The sequence below is a fragment of the Myxine glutinosa genome, chromosome 1 (assembly GCF_964187855.1).
Source record: "Myxine glutinosa chromosome 1, kmMyxGlut1.1, whole genome shotgun sequence".
NCBI classification, from domain to species: Eukaryota; Metazoa; Chordata; class Myxini; order Myxiniformes; family Myxinidae; genus Myxine; species Myxine glutinosa.
The window spans coordinates 139,660,367-139,683,288 of record NC_136261.1 but is presented as its reverse complement, the minus strand read 5'-3'; the positions used below and the strand labels follow the sequence as shown (position 1 = coordinate 139,683,288).

The following is a 22,922-nucleotide window of genomic DNA, read 5'->3' as shown; positions in this document are numbered from 1 at the left end:
TGAGCCATGTCTCAATTTTTTCTGTTCAGCACTGAGATATCGAGGTGCAAATTTTTTCGGTTTTTCCAAGATGGCGGCCGAACCACGTGACCGATGACGTCATTATTTGGGCACAGTATATTAGAGGGCAAGACAAATACGTCTGCAAAGTTTGGTGATTCTACGTGCAACGGTGTAGACGCAGTGCTGCAAACAGACAAACAGACAGACAAACAGACAAACGAACAGATCAACATACTTGCCGGAATCTTTTCCGGCAAGTAACAAACAGATGACAAATCGGTCAGAGACCGAGGACTTGCCGGAATTTACTTTTTTGTCGGCCATTTAGGACAAATATGGCGGCCGAACCACGTGATCGATGACGTCATCATTAACATGTTTTATTCCCCATGGAGAGTTCTTTCCAATGAGCCATGTCTCATTTTTTCTATTCAGCACTGGAGGTGCAAAGTTTTTCGGTTTTTCCAAGATGGCGGCCAGACCACATGACCGATGACATCATCATTAACATGTTGTATTCCGCATGGAGAGTTCTTTACAATGAGCCATGTCTCAATTTTTTCTGTTCAGCACTTTTGGAGATATGGTGGTGCAAAGTTTTGCCGTTTTTCCAAGATGGCGGCTGACCACGTGACTGATGACGTCATCATTAACATATTTTATTCCCCATGGAGAGTTCTTTACAATGAGCCATGTCTCAATTTTTTCTGTTCAGCACTTTTGGAGATATGGTGGTGCAAAGTTTTGCCGTTTTTCCAAGATGGCGGCTGACCACGTGACTGATGACGTCATCATTAACATATTTTATTCCCCATGGAGAGTTCTTTACAATGATCCATGTCTCAATTTTTTCTGTTCAGCACTTTTGGAGATATAGTGGTGCAAAGTTTTGCCGTTTTTCCAAGATGGCGGCCGACCACGTGACATATGACGTCATCATTAACATATTTTATTCCCCATGGAGAGTTCTTTACAATGAGCCATGTCTCAATTTTTTCTGTTCAGCACTTTTGGAGATATAGTGGCGCAACGTTTTGCCGTTTTTCCAAGATGGCGGCCGACCACGTGACTGATGACGTCATCATTAACATATTTTATTCCCCATGGAGAGTTCTTTACAATGAGCCATGTCTCAATTTTTTCTGTTCAGTACTTTTGGAGATATAGAGGTGCAAAATTTTGCCGTTTTTCCAAGATGGCGGCCGAACCACGTCACTGATGACGTCATCAATTGGGCACAGTCTATTCCAGGGCAAGACCAATATGTGTGCAAAGTTTGGCGATTATACGTGCAACGGTGTAGACGCAGTGCTGCAAACAGACAGACAGACAGACAAACAGACAGACAGATGAAAAATTGGTCAGAGACCGAGGACTTGCCGGAATTTACTTTTTTATCGGCCATTTAGGACAAATATGGCGGCCGAACCACGTGACCGATGATGTCATCATTAACATGTTTTATTCCCCGTGGAGAGTTGTTTACAATGAGCCATGTCTCAATTTTTTCTATTCAGGACTTTTGGAGATGTGGCATTGGAAAGTTTTTCGGTTTTTCCAAGATGGCGGGCGAACCACGTGACTGATGACGTCATCATTAACATATTTGATTCCCCATGGAGAGTTCTTTACAATGAGCCATGTCTCAATTTTTTCTATTCAGCACTTTCGGAGATGTGGAGGTGCAAAGTTTTTCGGTTTTTCCAAGATGGCGGCCGAACCACGTGACCGATGACGTCATCATTAACATATTTTATTCTCCATGGAGTGTTCTTTACAATGAGCCATGTCTCAATTTTTTCTGTTCAGCACTTTTGGAGATATAGTGGTGCAACGTTTTGCCGTTTTTCCAAGATGGCGGCCGACCACATGACTGATGACGTCATCACTAAGATATTTTATTCCCCATGGAGAGTTCTTTACAATGAGCCATGTCTCAATTTTTTCTGTTCAGTACTTTTGGAGATATAGCGGTGCAATTTTTTTGCCGTTTTTCCAAGATGGCGGCCGAATCACGTGACCTATGACGTCATCATTAACATATTTCATTCCCCATGGAGAGTTCTTTACAATGAGCCATGTCTCAATTTTTTCTGTTCAGTACTTTTGGAGATATGGAGGTGCAAATTTTTTCGGTTTTTCCAAGATGGCGGCCGAACCACGTGACTGATGACGTCATCATTAACATGTTTTATTCCCCATGGAGAGTTCTTCACAATGAGCCATGTCTCAATTTTTTCTGTTCAGCACTTTGAGATATCGAGGTGCAAATTTTTTCGGTTTTTCCAAGATGGCGGCCGAACCACGTGACCGATGACGTCATCATTTGGGCACAGTATATTAGAGGGCAAGACCAATATGTGTGCCAAGTTTGGCGATTCTACGTGCAACGGTGTAGACGCAGTGCTGCAAACAGACAAACAGACAAACAGACAGACAAACAAACGAACAGATCAACATACTTGCCGGAATTTTTTCCGGCAAGTAATGAAAAATCGGTCAGAGACCGAGGACTTGCCGGAATGTACTTTTTTATCGGCCATTTAGGACAAATATGGCAGCCGAACCACGTGACCGATGACGTCATCATTAACATATATTATTCCCCATGGAGAGTTCTTTACAATGAGCCATGTCTGATTTTTTTCTGTTCAGCACTTTTGGAGATATAGTGGTGCAAAGTTTTGCAGTTTTTCCAAGATGGCGGCCGACCACGTGACATATGACATCATCATTAACATATTTTATTCCCCATGGAGAGTTCTTTACAATGAGCCATGTCTCAATTTTTTCTATTCAGCACTTTCAGAGATATGGAGGTGCAAAATTTTTCGGTTTTTCCAAGATGGCGGCCGAACCACGTGACATATGACGTCATCATTAACATATTTTATTCCCCATGGAGAGTTCTTTACAATGAGCCATGTCTCAATTTTTTCTGTTCAGCACTTTTGGAGATATAGTGGTGCACAGTTTTGCCGTTTTTCCAAGATGGCGGCCGACCACGTGACTGATGACGTCATCATTAACATATTTTATTCCCCATTGAGAGTTCTTTACAATGAGCCATGTCTCAATTTTTTCTGTTCAGCACTTTTGGAGATATAGTGGAGCAAAGTTTTGCCGTTTTTCCAAGATGGCGGCCGACCACGTGACATATGACGTCATCATTAACATATTTTATTCCCCATGGAGAGTTCTTTACAATGAGCCATGTCTCAATTTTTTCTGTTCAGCACTTTTGGAGTTATAGTGGCGCAACGTTTTGCCGTTTTTCCAAGATGGCGACCGAACCACGTGACTGATGACGTCATCATTTATATATTTTATTCCCCATGGAGAGTTCTTTACAATGAGCCATGTCTCAATTTTTTCTGTTGAGCACTTTCGGAGATATGGAGGTGCAACGTTTTTCGGTTTTTCCAAGATGGCGGCCGAACCACGTCACCGATGACGTCATCAATTGGGCACAATATATTAGAGGGCAAGACAAATACGTGTGCAAAGTTTGGCGATTCTACGTGCAACGGTGTAGACGTAGTGCTGCAAACAGACAAACAGACAGACAAACAGACAGACAAACAGACAGACTAACAAACGAACAGATCAACATACTTGCCGGAAAATTTTCCGGCAAGTAACAAATGAAAAATCGGTCAGAGACTGAGGACTTGCCGGAATGTACTTTTTTATCCGCCATTTAGGACAAATATGGCGGCCGAACCACGTGACCGATGACGTCATCATTAACATATTTTATTCCCCATGGAGAGTTCTTTACAATGAGGCATGTCTCAATTTTTTCTATTCAGCACTTTTGGACACATAGAGGTGCTAAGTTTTTCGGTTTTTCCAAGATGGCGGCCGAACCACGTGACATATGACGTCATCATTAACAAATTTTATTCCCCATGGAGAGTTCTTTACAATGAGCCATGTCTCAATTTTTTCTGTTCAGCACTTTTGGAGATATAGTGGTGCAAAGTTTTGCCGTTTTTCCAAGATGGCGGCCGACCACGTGACATATGACATCATCATTAACATATTTTATTCCCCATGGAGAGTTCTTTACAATGAGCCATGTCTCAATTTTTTCTGTTCAGCACTTTTGGAGATTTCGTGGTGCAAAGTTTTGCCGTTTTTCCAAGATGGCGGCCGACCACGTGACTGATGACGTCATCATTAACATATTTTATTCCCCATGGAGAGTACTTTACAATGAGCCATGTCTCAATTTTTTCTGTTCAGTACTTTCGGAGATATAGAGGTGCAAATTTTTTTCGGTTTTTCCAAGATGGCCGCCGAACCACGTGACTGATGACGTCATCATTAACATATTTTATTCCCCATGGACAGTTCTTTACAATGAGCCATGTCTCAATTTTCTCTATTCAGCACTTTCGGAGATATGGAGGTGCAAATTTTTTCCAAGATGGCGGCCGAACCACGTGACCGATGACATCATCATTTGGGCACAGTATATTAGAGGGCAAGACAAATAAGTGTGCAAAGTTTGGCTATTCTACGTATAGAAAGATTCTACATATAGAAAGTTTTCGGGTTTTTCCAAGATGGCGGCCGAACCACGTGACCAATGACGTCATCATTAACATATTTTATTCCCCATCTAGAGTTCTTTACAATGAGCCATGTCTCAATTTTTTCTGTTCAGTACTTTCGGAGATATAGAAGTACAAAGTTTTTCGGTTTTTCCAAGATGGCGGCCGAACCACGTCACCGATGACGTCATCAATTGGGCACAGTCTATTCCAGGGCAAGACCAATATGTGTGCAAAGTTTGGCGATTCTACGTGCAACGGTGTAGACGCAGTGCTGCAAACAGACAGACAGACAAACAGACAGACAAACAGACAAACAGACAAACAAACGAACAGATCAACATACTTGCCGGAATTTTTTCCGGCAAGTAACAAACAAACGAACAGATCAACATACTTGCCGGAATCTTTTCCGGCAAGTAACAAACAGACAAACAGACAGACAAACAAACGAACAGATCAACATACTTGCCGGAATCTTTTCCGGCAAGTAACAAACAAACGAACAGATCAACATACTTGCCGGAATCTTTTCCGGCAAGTAACAAACAGACAAACGAACAGATCAACATACTTGCCGGAAAAATTTTTCCGGCAAGTAACAAACGAACAGATCAACATACTTGCCGGAATCTTTTCCGGCAAGTAACAAACAGAAAATCGGTCAGAGACCGAGGACTTACCGGAGTTTACTTTTTTATCGGCCATTTAGGACAAATATGGCTGCCGAACCACGTGACCGATGACGTCATCATTAAAATATTTTATTCCCCATGGAGAGTTCTTTACAATGAGCCATGTCTCAATTTTTTCTATTCAGTACTTTTCGAGATAGAGGTGCTAAATTTTTCGGTTTTTCCAAGATGGCGGCCGAACCACCTGACTGATGACATCATTAACATATTTTATTCCCCATGGAGAGTTCTTTACAATGAGCCATGTCTCAATTTTTTCTGTTCAGCACTTTTGGAGATATAGTGGCGCAACGTTTTGCCGTTTTTCCAAGATGGCGACCGAACCACGTGACTGATGACGTCATCATTTACATATTTTATTCCCCATGGAGAGTTCTTTACAATGAGCCATGTCTCAATTTTTTCTGTTCAGTACTTTCGGAGATATAGAGGTGCAAAGTTTTTCGGTTTTTCCAAGATGGCGGCCGAACCACGTCACCGATGACGTCATCAATTGGGCACAGTCTATTTCAGGGCAAGACCAATATGTGTGCAAAGTTTGGCGATTCTACGTGCAACGGTGTAGACGCAGTGCTACAGACAGACAGACAGACAAACAGACAAACAGACAAACAGACAAACAAACGAACAGATCAACATACTTGCCGGAAAAAAATTTCGGCAAGTAACAAGCGAACAGATCAACATACTTGCCGGAATCTTTTCCGGCAAGTAACAAACAGACAGACAGGATTGAAAACAACCTCCATCCACCTTTGGTGGCAGAGGTAATAAAAGAGGTATGTAAACATCACATAATCATCATCATCCTACTATCAGGCCACTGCATGAGGAAGGTCTCCACACTCACGAATAGGTCTCCCTCACCTGTGGAGCATATTGGCGTACTTGATACGTATGCCAGGTGTGTGTTGGTGTGAAAATTTGGGCAGGAATTTGTAAGTTGAACTGTTTACCAGCGATAACTCGCTTCCTCTTCACAAAAGAGGCTCTTAAATGTCCACCAACAACCAGTGCTGGCAGACAGGTCCTCCGGGTGATCGTTATTCCAATAATCGGTGTGCACACCAACGCATCACCCAGCATTTAAATTTTAAGTGTGCATAAATAAAATGGCTGCTCTGCAAGCTTGATTAGTTCTGTGAACCAATACAATAGCTTGATTAGGTCCTGCAGTCTCAGTAGTGTATCCTGCAATGGAGTGGTGACCCATCCAGGATTGCAACCCTGCCAAAGAAACTGCTTCGGCAGAACCGTTGCTCTGTATAGAGCATGGTGCACAAGTACAAAATTGGTCACTTATCACATGTGAGTGGCTGTCCTTGGAAACGTAGGGAACCATTATGATGAGAAATGTCATGGAGAACAAAACCTGGCAAAAGAAAAGCTCCAAAAGAAACAATAAAAGTGTGTGGAAGCACGAATACTGATAAAGTGATGAGCAAGCACGTAAAGGTAAATAAAAAATAAACTCCGTGGAATATTTATTTTCATCCCATTGTAACAACTCCCGAATCAAGTGACGAGAGCATCCTCTTCGAGCATGGGATGTCAATGGTTCAAACCACAGCAGAGTCATACCAAAGTCTTGTCCTGTGTCATGTCTCATGTATTTGTTTGTATGTCCATGTGTGTGTTATGTGTTTTATGCGATATATATATATATATATATGTGTGTGTGTGTGTGTGTGTGTGTGTGTGTGTGTGTGTGTGTGTGTGTGTGTGTGTGTGTGTGTGTGTGTGTGTGTGTGTGTGTGTGTGTTATATGTGTGTGTCTGTGTTATATGTGTGTGTGTGTGTGTGTGTGTGTGTGTCATATGTGTGTGTTATATATACAAGTGAGGTACCCGTGTTAGGCATGGGTGGGAGGCCAGAAGCAAACAGACAATGCAGAAACCGTGAATGCTGAAGCATGAAACCAATAAATTCCACATTCCTGTAGCACCTTCAGTCGCACGTCAGACATGGACAGCAAGTTCGTGAAGGACTTCCACGAAAAACGTACCAGTTTGCAAACAAACAGGTACGTGTGTTCCATACCCAGTCAATGGTGAATCTGCATATGGCGATCCGTGAATTTCACGTTTAGAAAGTAGAAACTAGAGTCCCTGTATAAAGAGAGTTGCGCCATGCGCTGACCCGAGATTTCTGGTCACGTGATTTCGTGGCGCCATTTTGTGTCTAACTTCACCGTGCGTGAACGTCAGTTTGGTACGGGAATGTTGTTTATTGCCAAACAAAATGACTGGTTGTTCTGCTTTTGGTTGTTCAAACCAATCTGGGAAATATAAGATGTATAGATTTCCAAGTGATAAAGTCAGAAGACAAATTTGGGAAGCGAAAGTCAGACAAAGAGCTGGAAAGCGATCGACTCCTCGAGACTCGGCCAGGTAGGCCCACGCCGCTTGATGATCGATGTTCAAAAGCAATTCTATCTGCTCGGTTTTTTTTTGGTTGTCTGTCCGTTGAAAACCCTTTTAAAGGGAAGTGATTTGTGTTTGTTTATAATCTTCAAGGAGCTGACCAAAAATGCATTTCCGTGGGAAGAACCCTGCTCAATTTTTTTCGGGTAGTCCTAGCGGACCGCATATTGTCATTGATTGATGAAATGTCCCGGTACAGTGACATTGCCTGGTCTGCGGTTGGGTAGTCTGCGGGCAATGTCACTGTACTTTTTCAGAGGGAATTAATTTTGATTTTATAGGGGTGGGAAACCCATGGTCCGTTTTGTTTTCAGTTGTCTGTCCGTCCATTCAAAACTTATTCCGAGGCAAGTTATTTTTTTGGTTTAAAATCTTTAGCCTAATCGGCAATCATAAAAGCAATTTTAGGGGGGGACCTGCTCAATTTTTTTGCGGGTTGTGCAGCCATCCATACGTCCAAAATTTGACGAGTTATTGTTTGCTATGTACAGTGCTCATGCGTCTTGTGGCATATTTGCTCAAATATTTCCCACCCCGGGATTTATGGCCAAATTGTAGTGATGGAAGATTTTGCACATTGGACAATCCCTATATATTTAACATGGTGACAGCTATCGTTCCCAAAACATACAATATTTCTAGGTGATTAATGCAGTAAAACAGGTGTATTTGTGTACCCACATTTAAAACTGGCTCAACTTTCAAAAGCTGTTATCCCTGTTTGATATCAATATCAATATTTGATATCAAGTCTGCAGCCTCCTCACTCTCTGAAGACCTGGACAAAATCACAGACTGGTCAAACATGTGGAACATGTCTTTCAATCCTGACAAATCTCACACTCTTACTATGTCTCTCCGAAAAGATCGACTGGACAACCCTCTCATCTACTTTCTCAACCATCCTCTCCAAGAAGTTCTGTCGCTCAAGCTTTTGGGTCTCACTGTCTGCCATGATCTTTCTTGGGAAAACCACATTTCCAAGCTGGCCTCCAAAGCCAATCGCCGACTGGGCATCCTCAGTCGTGCGAAGTCCTTCCTAGGCACACCTGAGCTCCTCACCACATACAAGGCTTTCATCCGCAGCTCAATGGAATACTGTTCTCCCCTATGGGCTGGTGCTCCTGCCTCACACCTGGCTCGGCTTCACGCTGTTGAATCCAAAGCTTTCAGAATCATTGGAATCTCCCGCGATGAAGCTATCTCTGAGGGCCTTTCACTCACTCACCGCAGGCAGGTAGGTGGTCTTTCTGTCTTCTACCGACTCCTCTCCGGCCTTGCTCCCCCAGCTCTCTCTGTGCTCTGTCCCCCAAATATTCCTACAGGTCGCACAAGATCTGCCAGCCACCCTCTGATGGTTAAACTGCCGAAATCTCGGCTCTCTGCTCACCTTCACTCTTTCATTCCTCTTTTCTCCCGCCTCTGGAACAAACTCCCACACTCACTTCAATCACACTCCTCCCTCCAGGTCTTCAAAACAGCTGTTCACCACCATCTCTTATCTTCCCCCATCCAAAACCTTGATCTTTTCTACCCCCACTAATTCACCCCAGATCCACCTTGTTTGAAATTCCAACTTCTTTCCTGGAAGTCTTGGCAGTGTCCATATGTTTTATACCTCTCCCACCCCCCCCCCCCTTCCCATGCCTTCCCCCCAAAGCCCTCTCCCTCCCACAGTTCTCTCGATGTCTCCATGTCTCTCGGTCCCTGCTCTCAAATGTTGTGTTTGTGTCCTTCCCCCTCTCTCCCCATCTTGTCTACCGCTCCCGATGTTATTTGTTTTGTGTGTCTGTTTGTCTTTTCTGTGTGATTAATGTTCGCTCTTTCACGAGCCTCGATCTTGTATACAAAAAAAAAAAAAAAAAAAAAAAAAAAAAAATATACATGTGGTCGATAGAGCTAGCGATTTGTCTGGCCATCTTCCGGAAGATTGTCCATGTTATTTTCTGTTGTGGAAGTACTAGTACATGACAGCTCATTAAAATTAAACTGTGTTGTGTTAGAATAAAAATTTCGATAAATAAATACATCAAGGACACTCGCGCTGCGCGCTGATGCACCTTGTGCTATCGACTTGTGCTATCGATTCATTGCAGGAACATTTCGATGTGAATCAGTTTGAGAGGGGGCGAGCTGATGACAAAAAGAGGTTGAAGTGCTCTGCAGTTCCAACAATATTTAGCTACCGGAAACCCGTGAAGCTGCGCAACTCCCCCAAGAAGCGTGGACCGTCCACATATGCCCACACTCCTTTCTAAAAGTTATTAAAATTCAGAGAACGACAGCATTGGTTTGTCTTACTTATAATGTTAGCTCTTATATGCAGTGTTGGCTTGTAATATGCATTGCCATACCACTTTTAATATCACCACACAGCTCTTTTTCACGGCAATAGCTGAGTTTTTGACAAAACAAATATCACCTGTATGTAATAATAAGACTAAATATGTGTAGTAAATTTTTTTTTAGCAGGTTTAGAATATATCACCCCATATCGCGAATGTACATGTATATCTAATCCGACACACTTAGACACAAAATGGCGTCCAAATTTGAGTTGACACAACTCTCTATATACAGGGACTCTAGTAGAAACCATCACGGCATTTCGTCATTCACTTGAACTCGATATCTCTTTTTTCATTCCAAACAGCATAACTCCAATCACAAATTAAGTAACACTAGCAACGGTACCCGCCCTTCAGGCGGGGCTTCAATTGGGAAGCCCAAATGATAAGGCAAAATATCAGAAATTGAAGGCTATTTTATTTTAAACGATTCATATAAACATCCGTTGAATGTTATTGTTGAATTTTATTGTTGAATGTTGAATTTATCACATGCAAGTCATAAAAATCTAAACAGTACATGGCACCCATTTTGAAAAAAGATTGAATTCTGTAAAACAGAAGCGGCCGCTACACGTCTTTCTCAGTCGCACGTTTATGTGTGAAGAGTGCGCGTCGAATCTGCAACATGGAAGCGGCTGCTACACCTGTTTCTCAGTTGCTTTGCACATGCTGCCGTGTTACTTCGGAGCTGCACGTTTATATAGGAAGAGTTCGTCAGGAGTCAATCTACCCTCTCCTGGTATGTATAATTTCAACAAAATCCACATCACTGTTCATATCGGTAAATATTATTCCATCGTGTTTGGAAAAACTGGAAAATTGGAAAACTTGGAAAAACAATATAGCCTATTTTACTCCAGGGTGTCCTAGGATTACCCACCCAAAATATCGTTGCGATTGGTTCAGCCGTTTTTGCGGTACCTTCGAACGGACAGACAGACATTTGGTGAATTATAGTAAGATTAATATAAAAAAAATTAACTTTTAACAACATTCATGACGTAAACAAATATTTAAATCCTGATGTGAAGTTCCGTACGGTTGGGTGAACACAATTACAATTCAAAATCGTAATTGTATTCAGTCAATTCCAATCATCAATTGATACTTTAACAAAACGATTAACACGATTAACGATTAACCATTACGATTGAATGACGGTCGTATTTGGATATTATCAAACCCGCGCATTGCCGTCATCTGTCCACTTCCGGATTCGCTGCAGGTTCGTAATTATCATCAAAATCTAAACAGTATTTGTAGAATTTCAATAAAAGCCACATCACTGTTCATATTGGTAAATATTATTCCATCGTGTTTGGAAAAACTGGAAAACTTGGAAAACCTGGTAAAATAATATAGCCTATTTTACTCCAAGGGGTCCTAGGATTACCCACCCAAAATGTCGTTGTGATCGGTTCAGCCATTTTTGCGGTACCTTCGAACGGGCAGACGGACATTTGGTGAATTATAGTAAGATGTGTGTGTGTGTGTGTGTGTGTGTGTGTGTGTGTGTGTGTGTGTGTGTGTGTGTGTGTGTGTGTGTGTGTGTCGTGTGCGTCATGGGTCATGTGCGTCATGGGTCGTGTGCGTCATGGGTCGTGTGCGTCATGGGTCGTGTGCGTCATGGGTCGTGTGCGTCATGGGTCGTGTGCGTCATGGGTCGTGTGCATCATGGGTCATGTGCATCATGGGTTGTGTGCGTCATGGGTCGTGTGCGTCATGGGTCGTGTGCGTCATGGGTCGTGTGCATACGTTTCATTAAGAGCCTTTGCTACTTTACAATTGAAAGATAAAAAAAGGACATGCCTTTCACACAAGCTTTGTTGCATAGAGATTTCACAACAAATGTTATTTATCCTCCAACATATCAATATATCCTCATATCAACATAAAATAAAAATAACTTTGAGAGGAAAAGCTAACCCTCCAACCCCCACTCCATCAACTCCTCAAAAAAGAAATAAAATAGAAAATAAAAAGTGCTGGGAAAATATATTATGTAGAAGGGAGGTGGAGAGTAAAGAAGATAACTTCAGAAAGATAATTTGGGAGGTAGCGGGGGCGAAGGAATGGTGATGCAAAGGGATTGTGGTGGGTTAAAATGGGGAAAATGAAAAGGGGTTTGGAAGCAGATATGATAGGTGAAGGGAACATATGGCACAAATATTGGAGGTGGGAGGGTTTGTGGGTGGTCAAACAATTTTCCAGCGAATATATGGCCTCCTGAGTGAATGGAGAGTCTGCTGGTCTTGGTGCTCGAGCTCGTCACACAAGGTGCTTGCTTGACTACTGCCTTGCAGAAGTCAATCCATTGTTTCAGTGTTCCTAACTTCGAAAGATTAAACACAATTTATTCTGCATCCTTATCATTTGTATAACCTTTATGAGCCAAACCCAGCGTGGAGCATAACATATAGACCATATAAATAAATTGTTATAACTATCCTCACAAAAGTTCATCAGCCCGTTCACAGTCCACTGCAGGACAAAGGCCTCCCTCAACTCAAGTTGATGATATTGGCAAAACTCACCATGCTTGTTAAGTGCAGGATGGCAAGAATGCTGGACCAATAATTTGCAAAATCGTTCAGGGTGCCTGTGATAACCTCACCTACTTTTCACGAAAGACAGAGGGATTTTCTAACTTCCATCAACAACCAATTGCTGGCAGGCGGGTTGTTTGGCTCAACGTCCTTCCGAGGGATGGTGCGAGTAAAGTGCAAAACATCAGGTTGACAGTTTATAGATGGGTTGAGATACGAACCCAGCCTAGGCAGTACAGATACTATCCTGACAGCCACGAGTACAATCTAGACTTTAGAGGTACTCACAACAAAAGCAACTAGAACGGCACTCAGTAGAGCACATGCATCCGCCAGGCTGAACAGTTTATGTTTTGTATCCCACTGATAGACCAAACCTGGATTAGACCTGAACCAAAATCAAATCAGCTTGTTCTGGTCACCTACCCAACTCATCCAACAAGTTTCCTCTGAACCCGTCCACTACTTTTTGAGATATCATGTTTCATATCGTTTTTGGCACTATGTCTCAATGGGGGAAGAATCACTTTGAAAGTTCTAGTATTCAGATCTTCCCCAAAATCGAACCAATTCGTCCTTATCACACACCCAACCTGTCCACCAATTTTGTCCGAATCCATCCATAACGTTTTTGGATATCCTGCTCACAGACAAACAGACAGACAGGGACGAAAACATAACCTCCATCCCCCATTGGTGGCCGAGGTAAAAGTGGAAATAACTGCATCCATTGTAAGTGACCTCTGTTCCATATTCTTGGGTTAAATGCTATGGGCATAGAAAAGGCCCCTTTATACGAGTATGTGCCATGTGGCAAAGTAGAGAAAAGAAGGGACATTCCATAGCTTATCGAAAATGTCGAACAATAGAAAAAAAAAAGGGACATTCAAAAAATCTCGTGTGAACGCTGGACTACCCTTGTAGTAGGAACTAAGTAATCCTCTAGAAAAGTTTATATAAAGGGGCACCAATTTGATTCATACATCTGCATGAAGAAGTAAATGTATTTATTTGCCAGACGTAGGACGCCCCTTTAGGCCATTATCTTTTAGGCCATCCATTAGGCCATTGAGCCAGAACATTATAATTTCTTTCAATTAAGGGGTATAAAGTGTGTATATATGTATATTTATATATAAAATATACCAGTAGAAACCGAGAAACTAATTTTCAGTCTCCATGTTAAAGTTGCATACAGAGAAACGATCCCATATAAAGGGAGGGGTACTTTGCGCCCCCCTTTGATTATTCAAGACGATATAAAATACTACAGAAAGATGAAAAAATTATTCAACCCAGATGAGACTTGAACCTACACTCCCCAGCTTGGGAGTCTGATGCCTTATCCATTTGGCCATTAAGCCAGCACATTAGACTTGGGTAATAACATTTTGAAGAGTTATAAACTATGTAAATATTTTTATATATTTATTAATGTATATATATATATATTTAATTTTAAAGCAAAAAATATAGCACTTAGGTGGAATTTGTTTCGAAAGCCATTAACTATACCCATTGGCCGATGTATATTTCCACGTTTCAGCTAGTTTCAATGTATAGCCCTTGAGATATGAGCAAACACATTTTGGGAGGACGGACGGACAGACAGACAGTCACAAACGTGATTTTGAGGGTTTTCTAAATAAAACTCAAGAATGTGAAAATGGACGTTACTGAAATTTGGAACATATTGTCTCGATGTACAAAGCATTTACTTCTGAAATTTGCAGCCAATTTCGTCCATTAGAAGCCGAGAAACATATTTTCAATCCCCATGTTATCCCAGCCTGGTGTTGGGCAAGCGGCTAGGGTGAGGGCTTAGGATCCTAGGATCCTGGGTTCGAATCCCGGTCAATCGCTGAATTAACGCCAGGGGGTTGACTCAGCCTGTCATCCTTCCGAGGTCGGCAAATTGAGTACCAGTTCACTGGTAATTCCCTGTTTGTCGTAAAAAGGCGACAAAAAGGGTTGGCGTCAGGCAGGGCATCCGGCCGTAAAACATTGCTTCAAAAAGGGGACCAAAAAACAACAACAACCACGGTCCCCGAAAAAGGCCAACCCCCGCTTGCGGGGAAAAATGGCCTCTAAAGGTGGTTATTATGTTATCCCAGCCTGGTGTTGGCTTAGCGGTTAGGGTGCCGGCTTGTGATCCTAGGATCCTGGGTTCGAATCCCGGTCGATCGCTGAATTAACGCCAGGGGGGGTTGACTCAGCCTGTCATCCTTCCGAGGTCGGCAAATTGAGTACCAGCTTGCTGGGATGAATGATCACGGTGTGTACCCCGGTTTAGAATAGGTACACCGTATCCCTGCGCATCGTAAGAGTGTGTGACCAAGGGTTGGCGTCAGGAAGGGCATCCAGCCATAAAAACATTGCCTCAAACAGGGAACCATGATTGTCATGGGGCCCGCAAGGCTAACCCTCACTCTAGCGGGGAAAATGGCCTTAAAACGATCATTCATTCATATATTCATGTTAAAGCTGCATACAGAGAAACGATCCCTTATATAAAGGGAGGGGCGCTTTGCACCTCCCTTTGATTTAAAGACAATTCTAACTTGTCAGCTGAATCTCTCATTACATGCCACAAGGATGATGAGCATGGAAAGGAGAAAAAAGAAAAAAAGAAAAGCAATGCAACTTTTGATCCTCGGTTTCAAAAATAAATAAATAAAGTAAACAAGAGGGATAATTGCTTTGCAATACATGTCCCCTGCTGGACCCAATGAATGTTCTTGTTCCAAGCACTCAGCAATTGTGAGCCATATCCAGTAGGACAAACTGTTTTAGGTATGCAAAGATACAGAATAAGTTGTAGTTTCTGTAACATATAATAAAGCCATGTGCCAGGTTTCAGTTGAATATGTTAAAGGATATGGGAAAAAGTCTGGAAAACCACAGGTGGGACTGACAGACAGACGGAGAGCAAACCTATTGTTCCCTCCCATGAAACCAGTAAAGCACTAATCAATAAAGCAGGGATTTTAAGAAATTAGTCTGTATCGAAAATCTATCTTTTTATGGGCTGAAAAAAAAAAAATTCCAATTTTCATTCGACTTTGACCATTTCCATCGTACTTTGTAAACATGTGGATAGCGATCAATGGCCACTACTACAAATACGAAGCAACCTTCCAGTCATTGTTGAATTAGCAAGAAAACAATGTTTGGTTTCTTCAAATTACAGCAATGTTCAGTCCAAATATCCTTAGAAAGCCTTATCATGCTTCACACAGAACAAACGGCTCTACAGTCATGTTTACAGAGGTACTGTATTTCTTTTAGACAACAACCTAACCCTCCAAGATTGCATTTTCAGCACTACGACTTGGTGACTAACACATGAAGTTTGCACACGGAGAGAAAAGCAGAGTTTAAGCAATTATTTAATGTCCGCCCGTCTGTCTGTCTGTCTGTCTGTCTGTCATCAGTTTATGATCGAGGAACAACTGAACTTATGTAAATTGAATGTTAAATTTTGGACACAAATCAGAACATGAATAGGAAGACAAGTTTGCCGTTTAGCAGTACTTTGGCTCTGAATTTGTCCCAATCGCACATGCGTAGAAAGAAGCGAGATAATATTTTTACTCTGCCTGCCTGGTAGTCAAGCAAAATTGAAAATCATTCCAAACATGAAACTTACTTATTTTAAGGATGTCATAAAGAACATCATTCCAAACGAGATGTCATGAAGGCACGAAGAACTAATGTACCGTGTTCGATAGGGTGATGTAATACACACTGGGAAAAACCCGGAATTTATTCATTTATGCGCCTTTAAACCACTTTTTAAATTGAATTATATACTTCAACACTAGAACACAAATCACCTTCATAATACTTCCAAGAACCTCCAGTTTCCAAAAACCTCCAGTCTTCAAAAAAAAAAAAAAAAAAAAAAAAAAAAAACCTCCAGTTTAACATTACCGTACTTGGACATTTCAATATGGTGGTGTACAAGACTGCTTCATAATGCTAACCTTTTAGATTTTGTCTTTTTACGATCTTTTCAATAATTATTTCGTTAAAATTGAAGTACTGCTTCTTTATCTCCTCCCGTCTGGACAGACAGGCTCTTTATAATAGCAATTTAAAAATAACGATATAAAAAATAAAAAAAACAACTGTTCTCGCGAAAAAGTCCCCGTGGTCGAGTTGGTTACCTGGCAGGAGTAAAGGCTCGTCAGTGGACTCACTCCTATTGAGAGGAGTGGTCCAATTGTATGACCATGCATTGTGGCCCTTCGGGGTCAGGATGCATGTGTTTGAATGACCAGGTGCAGCCTTGGGGTTGAGGTGCATGTGTAATATATATATATATGAAAGTTTTTGTTTGTTTGTTTGTTTGTTTGTCTGCACGCGCTAATCTCCTGAACGGTGAAAGATGGGAGGAAACCTCTAAAACAAAAAATGTTGGGACGGGCCCCGGGAAGGTTATAGGCTAGGTGGTGAGGCCGGTCGAGGCCTCCTCGGCCGGGCTGGGCTCATTTCGCAATTAAAAGCTGAGCTGAATTATAGTAGTCAATCTTCCATGGCCACGAGTAAAAGCTGAATTATAGTAGTAAATGCATTCAAAAAGACCCAAAAATGTCGGGACGGGCCCCGGGAAGGTTATAGGCTAGGTGGTGAGGCCGGTCGAGGCCTCCTCGGCCGGGCTGGGCTCATTTCCCAATTAAAAGCTGAGCTGAATTATAGTAGTCAATCTTCTACAGCCGCGAGTAAAAGCTGAATTATAGTAGTAAATTCATTCAAAAAGAACCCGGGCAACGCCGGGTGCTTTCGGCTAGTACATGTATATAAAGCAAACCGGTCTGTAGAAGCAATTGTGTGTCGTCACAAAGACTGTAAAATCAATACAATGGACGAAAGCATAGAGCTTGAGCTGTTCAACTTGTAAAAGCAGAGGTTTTCCATGTGCAGAATCGACAATAATAAAATATTCCACCAAAAGGAATGGTTCAATTTACAGCTCTAAACCATAAACTATTCACTATTCTTAGTTCATTTGTTATTTTTTATATTGCTTCTTATTCATTCATTCGTGTGTAGTATCATGTGGCTGCAGCGTTGCATCATTGCTGGGAACAAGTCTGTGCCGCTGAAGAACTACAAACTACAGTCAGCATTCGATGCTGGTCCATTGAAATGATAGAAAACACACAACTACAATTTATTTGTTACCTCCGCCACCAAAGGTGGATGGAGGTTATGTTTTCACCCCTGTCTGTCTATTTATTTGTCTGTTCGTTTTTGAACAAGATATCTCAAAAAGTTGTGGACAGATTCGGACTAAATTTGGCAGAGATGTAGCGTATGTGACAAAGACGAAATTATTAGATTATGGTGAAGATCCGGATTCTAGATTTTTTTTTAAGTGATTGTTCACCATTGGGAGATAGGGCCAAAAACGATACAACAACAACAACACAACATGCATTTTAAAGGCCATTTTCCCTACTAGAGCGGGGGTTAGCGGGGGTTTTGGCCCTACTAGGGCCAAAAACGATACAGAGCCGGATATCTCAAAAAGTTATAGATGGTGATTCCTGTGATTGATTTTGATTAAATGCGATTCTGTATTGTGATTTTCTGGTCTACTCTGAGACACAAAACGTAAACTGTTCACCAGGTGGAGGTATGCTCTCTGAGTGCCGGTCTAGTTTTTGACTTGTAACAAAGCTGTCACAAAGTACGAATGGGGCTGTCAGGTGCCAATTACAATTATGTTGCAAGTTGCACAGCAGAGCACCCAAGTTAATGAAGCACCTGCAGATTAATGTATCAATTTGCACAACATAGGCAGGTATTTGAGTCTACCCACCTGTGTTAAAAAAAAAAAAACACAAGTAAATAAAATAAATTGGAGTAAAGAGGAAACAAGACAAGTGGGAAACAACAAAATGTCCAATGTTTAACATGCGAACCAAAGCCGCCCGCATCATCCCTTCGTCCCCCTCACTTGTTTCTCGCTCAGCACCGTAATCTTCGCTTGTCGGTCGTGGAGTTGCTTCTTCAGTTCAGAATTCTATCAGAGAAAAAAAAAAAAATTTAATAAAAATTATTACAAAATACATCCGGTTACAAAACAATCGTACGGATATCAAATATTGTTTCCAACTTTGAACACGCAGTGTGAATACCAGGCTCAGCCAGTTTATTAAAACAAAAAGAAAACAAATCTTCTTCTTCTTCTTTTAATATACAGTACAAGTAGAAAGACTCAAAACAAGGCCTTAACGGATCCCACCCCGAGGAGCTGGTAATCTTTTAATTAGCTTCAACGGACTTCCTCGCACCACACAACATGGCATCGAGTACAGGATGAGCAAACGATATCAAAGCTCGGCGGTCGTGAGCCACCAGGGCTGGTGGTGTGTTAAGTGTGTACCTGGGGATCTTGTTTCATCTGTGCGACTAGTTTCTGCGCCACCAACACAAGGACGGGGAAGGGAGGAGAAGAGATAGAGATGAGGATAATCGGTATAGAGGAGGAGAGGGGGCGGGGGGTTGTGGTGATGGTTGTGATGTAGGGAGTGGGGGTGTGTGAAGAGGGTGAATATAAAATTTATTCCAGGCCACAAACAAAGAGGTCTGGTCCGCCTCGGGCCTACTGCGATCGATTGCCAAACTCGGAAGGCACTTTTGTTTTAGCCGTGAGCGAATATCAACTTTTATTTTCATCACAAAGTGAAATAAATAAATAAAATAATAAATAAATATAAATATATATACATAAATAAATATATAAACCCTCGCGTGCAAGTTGCCCTCGCGAGCGACGTACGCGGCACGGGGCGCGCGCACGAGGAACGTACGGGGCACGCGCACTCTTTAGGAAAGGACAGAAATCCTCGGGTCTTGGTCGATTCCCTCCACACCCCCCTCTTGTCAGACACACGCACAGTATCTATATATATATATAATTATTTATTTATTTAATATATAAATATATATATAAATATATTTATTTATATTTATATATAAAGGAGAAAAAGAGTGCACTGTACCTGATGGTACTGAATTTCCAGCTTCAGCGCCTCCTGAAGACTGGCCAGGTCCATCTTGACGACTTTCTGTGGACTTTTTGAAGGTCTGCGTCAAAAAAGGAGAAAAGAAAGCGCAACGGATAAAGTACATTAAACTGGACGCCCACCGGAGAGTATAAAACAAGTTCTCGTAGCTGCTGTACGGGACTCATCACACACTTTACGCCACCGACAGAAAACTTACGAATCGAACACCGCAGACGAAAAAACTCCTCGCATATTTTTCAACACCGGCTCCGCGGACCTTGCGGACACGACGTGTTGCTATATTAACGTCCGGAGCGCCGCAAATAAATGTATGCAAGTAGTGGAGGAACTATATTGTCTCCATTGATGGCGAATTTATTTCACTTTGTCTAAGGAATAGGTGTTAAGCGGTCGGCATTGCCTAAGGAAAGTTACCCGGATGTAGGAACTACTTGCGGCACGGTGGACTATTTTATTCCGCGTATATGCAAAACTTAAGTTGCTTTTTTTTCAAATTCGATGTTCGTTTCCTCACCGTTGATTTATATTCGGTGGGAAAAGTGCGTGAAGAGCTGTTATAGCTGATGGCGTTGTTCGATTCGAAGGTCGCCGATTTATTGTTTCTGTGTGCCGAAGAGGAAGAGGGAGGGGTGAAGAGGGGGCGAAGATGGGAAGGCGGGGGGGGGGCGTGTTGACCATAAAAGTCGCGACACCCACACGTCCCAGCGTGGATACAACTACAAAGTAGCTGAAACGGGAGGGGCTCGTTGATTGGGGGGGGGGCGTAAAGAGAAGCGTGGTGCTTTGCGAACAGTTTAGCCTTTTAGTTTTTGGAGATAACGTGTTTTAATATGTAACAAGTGGGTTATAAATTTATTAAAATCGACACCGACAGCATTTTTAAAAAACCCAAATCGTTTTATCAGGTTTATCATATATTTTACGTCTGTAGGTTTTTTTTTTTTCTAATTTACGGAAAGAAACTTTACAGTTATTTTGCTTCCCGAAAACTAACATTCTTATCGTGCGTAATGACAAATTGACGCCGACGCTGCGTGACGTACGCACACGGAATGACGATTGAAAGTTTGCCGTGACGTCAAAACGTCCGATGGAGATTTGTGTTGAGCGAACGTCTGCTCGAGCGGCGAGTTGACATAAAAATCCTTGTGAAATTGCATTATTTAAAAATCTTGACTCGTCGACGTTTTTAAATGAAATATGTTTCTAAATCTGTGAATATTAATGTTAAGCTTGAAATCGCGAAAGCGTAATATGACGTGATGACGTCACTACGTACCGGTGAGGTAATTGCCTCGTGAACGTGGAGAACGACGCCGGCAAAACGTTCTCACGCTGCAGGATTTGTGTTATAAACATATAAACCTTTGTGGGATTCGAGCGCATCCATGTCTGGACTTTAACGATTTCGTTTTTGGCTTTTCCTGCGCACCTTCTCCTCACTGCTTCCTCCTTTCCCGCACTGTTTTCTCTTCCGGTTCAGGAATCTTAAACACAAGGCCGCAGTTTCCCAAGCAGAGCCCGCGGCTCGTTCTGCGCTCTTTGTCAAATCGACATGGCGTCCAAGCGCCCACCGATCAATGATCTCAACGACAGGAACTGGAATGACGAGGAATTGCCAGAAGAGGTGCGCTGTATCCTTTGTTTATTTTTATTTTTATCGTTTGAAGTAAAATTGATTGGAAACTGCATTGTTTGAAGAATTGAATTTTGTTTGATATTTCATAGGCGGGAAAATTTGCGTCGGCGTCTGCTGAAGTGTTGAAGTCTCGAACGATCAAGAAAGCAAGACGCAGGAACCCGGAATCGTCGGTAAGAGGTTGGGAGAACGAGCTGCGATCGACTTGAATGGGGATGGACTGTCACTGACACTATGTGTTCCCGTCTGACCCCTCTCCCCCGGGATGGACTGTGTGTTCCCGTCTGACCCCCACCCCCCTGGATGGACTATAGTATATGTGTGTTCCCGTCTGACCCCTCTCCCCCGGGATGGACTATATATATATATGTGTGTTCCCGTCTGACCCCTCTCCCCCGGGATGGACTATATGTGTGTTCCCGTCTAATCCCTCTCCCCCTGGATGCACCCACTATGCATGTTCCCGTCTGACCCCTCTCCCCCGGGATGGACTGTGTTCCCGTCTGATCCCTCTCCCCCTGGATGCACTATGCATGTTCCCGTCTGACCCCTCTCCCTCAGGATGGACTCTCACTATGCATGTTCCCGTCTGACCCCCTTCCCTCAGGATGGACTCTCACTATGCATGTTCCCGTCTGACCCCTCTCCCCCGGGATGGACTATGTGTGTTCCCGTCTGACCCCTCTCCCCCGGGATGGACTCTGTGTGTTCCCGTCTGATCCCTCTTCCCCTGGATGCACTATGCATGTTCTCGTCTGACCCCTCTCCCCCTGGATGGACTCTCACTATGCGTGTTCCCATCTGATCCCTCTCCCCCTGGATGGACTCTCACGATGCGTGTTCCCGTCTGACCCCTCTCCTCCGGGTTGGACTATGTGTGTTCCCGTCTGACCCCATCCCACGGGTTGGAGTGTGTGTGTGTGTGTGTGTGTGTGTGTGTGTGTGTGTGTGTGTGTGTGTGTGTGTGTGTGTGTGTGTGTGTGTGTGTGTGTGTGTGTGTGTGTGTGTGTGTGTGTGTGTGCGCTCGTCTCTCTGTGCTCGTCTCTCTGTGCTCGTCTCTCTGTGCTCGTCTCTCTGTGCTCGTCTCTCTGTGCTCGTCTCTCTGTGCTCGTCTCTCTGTGCGCGTCTCTCTGTGCTCGTCTCTCTGTGCGCGTCTCTCTGTGTGTCTCTCTGTGTGTGTGTCTGTCTCTGTGTGTGTGTGTCTGTCTCTCTGTGTGTGTGTCTGTCTCTCTGTGTGTGTGTCTGTCTCTCTGTGTGTGTGTCTGTCTCTCTGTGTGTGTGTCTGTCTCTCTGTGTGTGTGTCTGTCTCTCTGTGTGTGTGTCTGTCTCTCTGTGTGTGTGTCTGTCTCTCTGTGTGTGTGTCTGTCTCTCTGTGTATGTGTCTGTCTCTCTGTGTGTGTGTCTGTTTTTCTGTGTGTGTGTGTCTGTCTCTGTGTATGTCTGTCTCTCTGTGTGTGTCTGTCTGTGTGTGTGTGTGTGTGTGTGTGTGTGTGTGTGTGTGTGTGTGTGTGTGTGTGTGTGTGTCTCTGTGTGTGTGTGTCTCTGTGTGTGTGTGTCTCTGTGTGTGTGTGTCTCTGTGTGTGTGTGTGTCTCTGTGTGTGTGTGTCTCTGTGTGTGTGTGTCTCTGTGTGTGTGTGTCTCTGTGTGTGTGTGTCTCTGTGTGTGT

The 22,922-nt window shown here is 42.9% G+C and overlaps 2 protein-coding genes across 6 annotated transcripts in view; one reads left to right on the top strand and one right to left on the bottom strand.

Annotated features, from left to right (window-relative positions):
- Positions 1-20,039, bottom strand: part of LOC137428978 (PHD finger protein 21A) — a 341,539-nt gene extending 321,500 nt beyond the window's left edge. Inside the window, exons 1-4 of one of the 4 annotated variants that reach the window (XM_068118917.2) lie at positions 19,814-20,039; positions 19,591-19,675; positions 18,972-19,004; positions 18,543-18,608 (exon numbers count right to left, since the gene is read on the bottom strand). In XM_068118917.2, coding sequence (XP_067975018.1) covers positions 18,543-18,608; positions 18,972-19,004; positions 19,591-19,675; positions 19,814-19,848 — 219 coding nt within the window. In that variant the 5' untranslated portion in view covers positions 19,849-20,039. The remainder of the gene's footprint in view (positions 1-18,542; positions 18,609-18,971; positions 19,005-19,590; positions 19,676-19,813) is intronic. The other 3 variants (XM_068118927.2, XM_068118936.2, XM_078777621.1) reach the window with 3 other exon arrangements.
- Positions 20,040-20,868: 829 nt separating this feature from the next.
- NUP50 (nucleoporin 50) overlaps positions 20,869-22,922 on the top strand; it is a 62,741-nt gene continuing 60,687 nt past the window's right edge. Inside the window, exons 1-3 of one of the 2 annotated variants that reach the window (XM_078777537.1) lie at positions 20,869-20,903; positions 21,101-21,244; positions 21,346-21,429. In XM_078777537.1, coding sequence (XP_078633663.1) covers positions 21,173-21,244; positions 21,346-21,429 — 156 coding nt within the window. In that variant the 5' untranslated portion in view covers positions 20,869-20,903; positions 21,101-21,172. Of the gene's footprint in view, positions 20,964-21,100; positions 21,245-21,345; positions 21,430-22,922 lie in introns of both variants that reach the window. The other variant, XM_068118958.2, reaches the window with a different exon arrangement.